General features: G+C 39.0%; 1 protein-coding gene across 7 annotated transcripts in view; it reads left to right on the top strand.

Moving 5' to 3' along the window:
- spir (spire type actin nucleation factor) overlaps positions 1-10,000 on the top strand; it is a 317,528-nt gene that overhangs the window by 238,815 nt on the left and 68,713 nt on the right. For all 7 annotated transcript variants that reach the window (XM_070139580.1, XM_070139571.1, XM_070139587.1 and 4 more), the window contains 3 exons: positions 6,100-6,233; positions 6,652-6,760; positions 7,206-7,335. In XM_070139580.1, coding sequence (XP_069995681.1) covers positions 6,100-6,233; positions 6,652-6,760; positions 7,206-7,335 — 373 coding nt within the window. The remainder of the gene's footprint in view (positions 1-6,099; positions 6,234-6,651; positions 6,761-7,205; positions 7,336-10,000) is intronic.

The following is a 10,000-nucleotide window of genomic DNA, read 5'->3' as shown; positions in this document are numbered from 1 at the left end:
GAGAAGTACAGAAAGATCGTATTTATTACAAATTGGATCCAGGTAACGTGTTTTTTTTCGCGTGTGGGAATAATTGACTGGTAGATGGCGCGCGCGCGTGGGAGGGACACGGCCATGTTTGTTGTTATTATTATTATTATTTTAGTCTTGTTCTTTGTGTTCATTTTTCTTTCTCTTTCTCTTTTTTGTCGTTTATTGTCTGTAGTTTCGTTCTCTTATTTTTTCTCGTCTTTTGACTCTGTCTCTGTCTCTGTCTCTGTCTCTGTCTCTGTCTCTGTCTCTGTCTCTGTCTCTCTCTGTCTCTCTCACTCTCTCTCTCTCTCTCTCCTTTCTCTCTCTCTCTCTCTCTCTGTCTCTCTCTGTCTCCTTCTCTCTCTCTCTCTCTCTCTCTCTCTCTCTCTCTCTCTCTCTCTCTCTCTCACTCACTCACTCACTCACTCACTCACTCACTCACTCACTCACTCACTATTTCTTCACCTTCACCTTCCCCTCCCACGCCTAGAATTGATAAAGAACCGCTCACACCTTCTCAGAACGACTAATGATCCACTCTAATCCTGTCAGGAATATTCCAGAATATTCCTATTTCTCGGTTGGAACGCCATTCCTAACCTCGCGTTTCGTTGTCCTTTGATCAAGGAGAAGGTCATTCAGAATCCCTTGTATCTCATTGTCTATGTAGGAGAGGAATATTCCAGACTTAAAAGAGAAAACGTTATTGCGTATTCTATAAATAAACCGATACTTTATGAATGGCGAGACGAGAGAGGGCGAGGTGATGACGTCATGGCGTGGTTTCCTTGGTTTCCTCGTCCTGATTGGTCGAGGAGGAAGGAAAGCAAGCGAGGGCGTCGATGGCTGCCTGTGATTGGCTGGCGAGGGCTTTGGCGTCACGGTTTCCATGGCAACGGCGGGAGAACGGGGTAGGGGGGGTGGTAGGAGAAGGGGAGGGCATGCGCGGAATTCCACCTGTTCATCTGTTCTTTAAAGACGGAGTTGATTTGAGCTTTTAAATGGAGTCTCTGCTCGGTTAGCGAAGGAGGGAAGGACAGGGGAGAGGAGGATCTAAATTTGGAAACGGCAAGAAGGGCGGGAGGAAAGAGAAGACAAAACAGGTGTCTCTGTCGGCGCTTCGGTCTCTGCCATTGATTCAGTTCTGGGTCTGCGCCCTCCTCTCTCCCCTCCCCCATTTCTCCCCTCCCCTCTCTCTCCCCTTCCCTCTCTCTCTCCCCTCCCCTCTCTCTCTCCCCTCCCCTCTCTCTCCCCTTCCCTCTCTCTCCCCTCCCCTCTCTCTTCCTTCTTCTTTCTCTCTTCCTTCTCCTTTCTCTCTTCCTCTTGTCCCCCCTCTCCTTGCCTCTTTATTCTTCTTCCCCTCTTTATTCTCCTTCCACTTCCCTTACTCCTCAGTTGTCTCTCCTCTTTTCTTATTTCTCCTCTCCTTTCCTGTTCCTTTGTTTTCTTGTCTCCTTCCTTCTCCTTCCCCGCTTCTCCTCCTCCTCTCTTCCTCCTTCTCCTCCTTTTCCTCCTCCTTCTCTATCTCCTCTTTTATCATTACTTCTTCCTATCCTCCCCAGTCCCTTTCCCTCTTTCTGTTCCATCTCTCTTATCATTATGGCGTCGTCTCCCCCCCCCCCTCCACCCCCAATCTCCTGTTCTTCCTTCCCCTTTAATTCGCTTCCCTCATGCATCGCTCCCATCTCTCTCTCTCCTCCCTCTTTTGTTTCTCTCTCTCTTTCCCTTCCCTCTCTTTCTTCTTCCTTCTGTATTTCCTCTGTCTCTTCCTCTCTTCACTTGTTTTTCCTCTTCTCTCCTCGACCCCATTTACTTTCTCCCCACCTCCCCCCTGTCTCCATCCTCCTCTCTCCCTCCATCCCCCTCCTCTTCCTCCCCCCTTTCTCCTTCCCCTTCCCCCTCCTCCTCCTCCTCCTTCCCCCTCCCCTACCCCCTTCCTTCCTCCTCCTCCTCCTCCTTCCCCTTCCCCTTACCCTTTTCTCCCTCCTCTTCCTCCTCTTTCCCCCTTTCTCCTTTCTCCTTTCTCCTTCTCCCTCGTCCTTCCCCCTTCCCCCTTCCTCCTTCCCCCTTCCCCCTTCCCCTTTCCCCTTTCCCCTTTCCCTTCCTTCCCTTCCTCCCCCTCCTTCCCCCTTCCCTTCCTTCCCCCGTTCTCCCCCCTCCTCCCCCTATTTCTCCCCCTTCCCCCCCCTTCCCCCCCCTCCCCTCATGAATGTTATCGCCCCCTCCGCCAAAAATCCTCAGAGCGCGTCACCCACGGAGGCGCTGCGTCTTTGTCTCGGAGGATAAACGCCCTCCCGAGGCTCCATGCGGCATGTTGCTGGGCGAGGGAGCTATGTTGGGAGGCTGTTTGAGGGGGCGAGGTGTTAGGGGCTGTCTTGGAAGGCTGTTCGGGTCGGGCTATGTTGGTTATGTAGTTATGTAGGCTGGTTATGTTGGGAGGTTGTTTGGACTGGCTATGTTGGGAGGCTGTTTGAGGTGGCGAGGTGTCGGAGCTGTCTTGGAAGGATGTTCGGGTTGGGCTATGTTGGTTATGTAGTTTTGTAGGCTGGTTATGTTGGGAGGTTGTTTGGGTTGGGCTATGTTGGTAAGGTGTCTGGGTTATGTTGGAGTTGTCATGGAAGGGTGTTCGGGTCGGTCTATGTTGGTTATGTAGTTATGTAGGTTGGTTATGTTGGGAGGTTGTTTGGACTGGCTATGTTGTGAGGCTGTTTGGACTGGCTATGTTGGGAGGCTGTTTGAGGGGGCGAGGTGTTAGGGGCTGTCTTGGAAGGCTGTTCGGGTTGGGCTATGTTGGTTATGTAGTTATGTGGGCTGGTTATGTTGGGAGGTTGTTTGGGTTGGGCTATGTTGGGAGGCTGTTTGAGGTGGCGAGGTGTCGGGGCTGTCTTGGAAGGCTGTTCGGGTTGGGCTATGTTGGTGAGCTGTCTGGGTTATGTTGGGGCTGTCTTGGAAGGCCATTTGGGGTGGACTATGTTGGTGAGGTGTCTGGGTTGTGTTGAGAAGTTATGTGGGCTGGCTATGTTGGAAGGTTATTTGAATTGGCTATGTTGATTGGTTGTCGTGGCTGCGTTGGTTATGTTTTTAGGGTGTATCGACTGGTTATTTAGTTTGGCTATGTTGGCCAGTCATTTGCTCATGTTGGATGGTATGTGGCTTGGCTACATGGGTTATGTTGTCTGACTATGTGGCTTGTTTGGTTGTTTGTTTATATTGGCTTGGTCTGTGTTTTCTGTTTCTCTTCTTCTATGTTAATGGTTGCTTGGCTATTTCGGCGGGATATTTGGCTAGTTTGGGAGGGTGGAAGGAAGGAAAGAAAGAAAGAGAGAAAGAAAGAAAGAAAGAAAGAAAGAAAGAAAGAAAGAAAGAAAGAAAGAAAGAAAGAAAGAAAGAAAGAAAGAAAGAAAGAAAGAAAGAAAGAAAGAAAGAAAGAGAGAAAGAAAGAAAGAAGGAGGAGGAAAGGAAGGAAGGAAACAAAGAAAGAAAGACCGAGATAGAGAGAGAGAGACAGTCAGACATACGCAGAGAGAGAGACACAGACACAGACACAGACGGAGGGCGGGAGGGAGGGATACATATCCAAGGCATTAATTAGGCAGGATATTGGGTTTATCTGTCGCTGGGCTGAGATAAGGACGTCTCCTGTAAACCCCATGCGGTGCTGGCGGAGTTTACGATGGGGGCGGGGGAGGGGGGGAGGGAGAGGGGGGTATGGGCGGGGTGTGGGTGGGTAGGTTGGTGTTGTTTCTCTTGTTGTTCTTGTTATTTTTCGTCTTCTTTGTTTTCTTCTACTGCTGCTTCTTCTTCTACTGCTTCTGCTTCTGCTTCTTCTTCTTCTTCTTCTTCTTCTTCTTCTTCTCCTTCTCCTTCTCCTTCTCCTTCTCCTTCTCCTTCTTCTCCTTCTCCTTCTCCTCCTTCTCCTTCTCCTTCTCCTTCTTCTCCTTCTCCTTCTCCTTCTCCTTCTCCTTCTCCTTCTTCTTCTTCTTCTTCTTCGTCTTCTTCTTCTTCTTCTTCTTCTTCTTCTTCTTCTTCTTCTTCATCTTCTTCTTTTCTTCTTCTTCTTCTTCTTCTTCTTCTTCTTCTTCTTCTTCTTTTCTTCTTCTTCTCCTTCTTCTTCTTCTTCTTCTTCGTCTTCTTCTTTTTCTTCTTCTTCTTCTTCTTCTTCTTCTTCTTCTCCTCCTCCTCCTCCTCCTCCTCCTCCTCCTCCTCCTCCTCCTCCTTTTTCTTAATAAGGGAGAAAGATTAAGAAATTGTTAATGAGAAAAGATTCCGGAGAGGAGGAGGAAGAAATTAGATTTATCAGTATTTTTTCCAGAGAAAAGGAAGATTCAAGAATAGATTACAATTTTCTTTAAGACTATGAATAAACCACATAATCAAACTCGCACTCTCACTCACACTCATACTCACACTCACACTTACACACACTTACACTCACACTTACACACACTTTCACTCACAATCATACTCACACTCACACTCATACTCATACTCATACTCATACACACACACTCACACATACTTACACTCATGCTCCTATGCATACTCATACTCACACTCATACTCATGCTCACACACTCACTCTCACACTCACACTCACTCACTTACCCACTTATAAAGACATTTTTTGAAATTAAAAAAATTCAGCAAGCCTTGAACATCTTTTGCTATCAAGTATGCCTATGTTACACATACAAAATATTTGCAACATTTTCCTGCAATGTGCAGCGAGTGGGTAGCCCTTGCAGACTATTAATAGCAGTTCAGGGAATTTCAGCTCAGATAATTTTCTGGCTTTAACATTTCCAAATATTTTCTCTGGAGGAATTATTTCACGGAGGAAATTTTGATCCGTTTATAAACGGCATTCGCATGGAAATTTAATTAATATATTTTGAATTTATACCTGCATGTTTGATTGTGAGGAATATTTTGACGGCATTTGATTTAATTGTTGGCGTATTTGTTATTAAGTGTTGATTGATTTAATGATAACAGCATTTCACTGTCAATTTAATCGATTTTGTTTATAAATAATGGAATGTTTGATGACGAGTGAGTATTCCAGCCAGGTTCAAAAGCACTTTGAAGGATAGGAAAAATACTGTATGTAGCATTATTATTATTAATATTATTGTTATTATTATTATTACTGTTATTATTGTTATTAATATTATTATTGTTATTATTTTTATTATTATTATAATTGTCATTATTATTATTACTCTTATTATCATTTTTACTATTATTATCATTGTTACTATTATTATTATTATTATTATATTATTATTATTATTATTATTATTATTATTATTATTATTATTGTTATTTATATTACTACTACTATTACCATTACTATTGTTTTTACTGTTATTATTATTAATATTATTATTATCATTATTTTTTTATTATTTATCTTATTATTTATTATTATTATTTATTTTACCAAAGGGGTGCTGGGATTGAGGAACAAAGAGATAAACTCTAAGGGAAGGGAATGCCAGGCGTCACTTTGGGGTCATTCTAGGTCACAGTCTGGGCACAGTGGTCTGTTGCTTTCCTTTTTTATTTATTTATTTATGTATTTTCTTCTTTTTTTCTTTCCCTTATTCTCCATTCTTATCTCCTTATTTGTACATCGTCATAGTCTTTCTATGTTGTAGTGGTCGTTATTCTACTTTTTCTACTTTGTCTAATTCCTCGTTGAATAGCTTTTAACATAAGGGTAATTAAAGTATTAAAGTATTGATTTTGATTTTGTGATGTTAGCCCATTTAAATGATTAATGTCATTTCTAAATGTCCCATATAGCAGGTTTGCTTATAGGCTTTGAGGTGAGAGATATTGGTAGAATAATAATGCTGTCTGGTTATTGCTTAGCTGTCTAAGATGTTACCTTCATTTCTTTCTCTCTGTTGGAAGAAAGAAATGGAATTGAATGCTAGGACTTTGAATCTCAGGAATCTTCTTCTTCTTCTTCTTCTTCTTCTTCTATTTCTTCTTCTTCTTCTTCTTTTTTCAATTTTAAACATTGTAAACTTTTCCTTTCTCTTTTTTCCAAGACTGAAAATGAGCCCCATTTTATTACAGGCTCGACTATGGATCCAGGTGATGCGTCAGCTGCGGGAGGGAGTCAAGCTGAAGAAAGTGGAGTACTCTTACGCCCCCATAGAATATGCTCTCACCCCTTATGAGATGCTGATGGAAGACATACGGTCGCGCAGGTTTGTTATTTTTTATTTTTATGTATATATATTTTGTTTGTTTGTTTGTGTCTTTCTTTTTTTCTTTTAAGAGGGACAATATTTATTTTTCTTTTTTCTGTTTATGTTTGGAATATATTAATATTGCCAATATTACACACTGAAAATGTAGAAAAAGATCATTGATGATTACCATGTTGGTGAAGACTAGTGTTAACCGTTAAGACATTGATGTTCCTTATTTTCCTGTAATTTTCTAATTTGATATTTTAAAAGGCATTATTTGAGGTAATTTTATGAAGTATTAGCACTAAAATAGATTTAACCAGGAATCAAAATTATTTTTGAAAAATAAACATGATATATATTCATTTCTATTATCTCAGATTGATTTGTGCTACTTTACCCCTGTGGTTTAATTTTTTCTTTTTTTCTGCAGATACACCCTAAACAAGGTTATGGTTAATGGTGACATTCCCCCTCGGGTCAAGAAAGACGCACACACCATCATCCTGGACTTTATCAGATCACGGCCACCTCTTAGAAAGGTATGCATGTCAGTGTGTATGTGTGTGTAATTATACTTTTATGATTGTTGTTATTATTATTTTATGTTATTTATTTATTTATTTATTCATTTATTTTTGCTTTTTAGTTATTTGATCAATTAATTGGTAATTCTAGTAAAAAGTTCTGGTAATTTCATTTATGTAATGATATACATAATTGGAGGACTGGCTATGGCTGATATTGGTTAAGGCACTCGGATATTCAAGATAAGACAATATTTTATCAACTATTAAAAAAGATATTGCAAATCAGTGCTTTACAGGCAAGTCAACATGATAATAAGAGGAGATTTCATTTGATTTAAGATCGATTTGATTTATTGATATGATAAACAACTAAGATACTATTAGAATGTCATTTTGGCAACTCATCAAAGACACAAACTGTTTCAAACTCAACCAAATTCAACCAACCTTGTTACAGGCGTCTGAGCGGAAGCTGTTGCCGCCCCCAAGAAAGATCTCATCTCCAATGGAACTACTGATGGAGAGCATCAGGAAGGACCACAACCTCAAACACGTCTCGACGCCCACAAGAGCCAGACCCATGTCGAGTGAGTACCGTTACAGATTGGTGTATTATTATTATTATCTTTTTATTAATTTCTCATTTGCTTTGTTTTCTTGTCTATGGCAGGCAGTTTTTTTTCTTTTTTTTTTGTCATTTTTTTACTCGAGATGTTCCAGATTTCTGCTGTGTTTGGTGTGTGTGACAATCTTCAGAATATGTCTTTGCTCTATTTCTTTTATATGATTTTTTAGGGGTGGTTTATTATTTTTTTCTTTAAAGAGTTGTATAGAAATCTGAGAATGCTAAATATTTGGTAATCATTGGAGATAGTTGGGTCAGCGGGTTTATGAAAAAAGATGCATTTGCGTTGTTGCAGCTGGGTTGTCCCTCAATGTATTTCTTTATTTGATTAATGCTTTTGTGAGATAAGAATAATCAAATAAGCAATATATATATATATATATATATATATATATATATATATATATATATATATATATATATATATATTTTTATTTTTTTATTTTTTTTTTTTTTACACTCAAGTTGGATAAGAACAAACAAATAAGCAAAAGAAATGGTAGGTAGAAATTATCCACAGTTTTTTATCGATTTTGTCAAAATGAAATAATGCCCATTATTGGTCACAAGAAAAAGAAAAAAAAAGAAAAAAGATAGCGATAAATATCAATTCCAATTTGTTTTCATTACGAGCATGAAAACTCATTAGCAAGAGGGAACGGCTTGAACAGATTTGCATATTGTGGCTGTTAGTATGTATGAGTGCATTGGAATGAATGCCTAGTGTGATTATTAGCATTCGGCATTTGTGTTGCATGTCACTGTGGCAACAAACCGCAGACAGTAATTAATGGGATGATTATTCTTTGGTATCCCGCCAGCTAGGTCCTGCTGATGCACAATATGATCTTTAGCTACTGAATGATTTGAAAGATAAATGTATTGTAATTCTGTGGATAGGTTATCGTCTGATAGCTAATACTTGTGATTGTTGGATTGGATTTATTTACCGAGCATGTATGGTAGTTGTCAGGGAATTAATTTGAACTGAAGGAGCTTTTAGTATTGTACTTTGGTCTTTTCTTTTTTTTTTTTTTTTAAGTTCCATTTAGTTCGAGGACTTGACTAAAACACATGATTTAGTTGTTTATTCTGCAGCTTTTGATACTGCGTAAAAGATGTCATTCTAAAAGTTTATAAGGTAAAGGAAAGTAAATATGGAAACGATGCGAACAAGAGCATTGGTTCAGCTTCACTTTTACCGGTGATGATTAGCCATCAGTTGTTAGAGTCTCCCCTTTCCCTCATCGCCCTTGCAAAAGGAACAATGAAAGGAAGAACCAGAAAACACACAAATATGTCTAAGGCCTTTTTGCTGTATCGTCCTGAGGAAGTAATGCAGCATATTCGAGTGTTTTCTAGTTCTTCCCTTTGTTGTTCCTTTTGCAATTTGTCTGACTTTGATTCCACTCATTGCCTTGTGGTGCTCTTGCCATGTAGAAATCATCTTTAGAGAAGTGTATTCACTTTGTTACTTTAATGTCAAAGTGCTTGTCTTAATGAAGTGGCTTTTCAGTAGTTAAGGCTGAGATTAGCCTTCTTTCATGATTTCTTATTGTAATGCAGATTGATTGATTTAGATTTGGTTTTTGTTCTCTGCCCTCTTATGTTTTCCCCCTTTTTTAATTTGATTTTCTTTTTGTCTTCATTCATTCTTTTCCTTTCTTTATTTGATCGTCTTTGGTTCCCCCTGTTGTCTCTTTTCTCTTTTATTTTAAGGATTATTTGGTTCATTATTTTATTTCTTATTCTTTCCTCTTTCTCTTTGTCTCTCTGTCTTTTATTTAACTTTTCAGTCATTTAAAGTCCAGCTAAAGATTTTCAGTTAAATTAGACAGTGGAGAAGAAATTATATCAGGTGTCTGAAATCTATTTTTAAAGGTGGTTCTGCATTAGACAAAAGTGTAGCCAATTGTTTAGTAAATCCATACCAACAACAACAACAACAACAACAACAACAACAACAACAACAACAACAACAGTAGTAACAGTAACAACAACAACGACAGTAACAATAGAAAATAAAATCAATATCATCAACCACAATATTCATAGAAACAACCACAATAATGGTAACAATGACAATAACAATAGAAAAAACAACAACAGTGGCCATAAAAGTATGAAACAAAATGCTTGAACGCCAGAAATGATAATAACTTCCATTACTGTAAAGTATGCTTGTTTAGAACATCCTGGTGCAAATTAACAGGGATTGTAGAACTGCGAAATATATATTCTTTCATTTAAGGCAGCTGAAACACACGGGCTGAAGATAATGTTACTGTGTTTAAAGTTGTGCTTGCATTTGACAACAAAAAAAGAGAGGAGGACGAGCAAACAATTTGCAGGGAATTCATTATTTCGAAATATTTTTCTCCGTAAGGCTGAAAAGCTGTGGGAGGGAGATGAGGTTGCAAGAGTAATAATTATTTTCTCCTAAAAAAAAATATGTAAGAGAACACAGTAAAGCAAAAGGATTTTTTTTTGTTAATTTTTTTTTTATAGCAGAATGTTCATGGTGAATTAAAAGGAAAAAAGTGTGTTTATTTGTATATTTTATATTTTGAGTATTATAAGTTGCCTTTCAATTTTGTTTCTTTTCACTTATATATTATGCAGATGTA

This window comes from Penaeus vannamei, chromosome 3, assembly GCF_042767895.1.
Source record: "Penaeus vannamei isolate JL-2024 chromosome 3, ASM4276789v1, whole genome shotgun sequence".
Taxonomy (NCBI): domain Eukaryota; kingdom Metazoa; phylum Arthropoda; class Malacostraca; order Decapoda; family Penaeidae; genus Penaeus; species Penaeus vannamei.
Note: the sequence above shows the minus strand (reverse complement) of the source record. Positions and strands in the feature narration are given on the sequence as shown.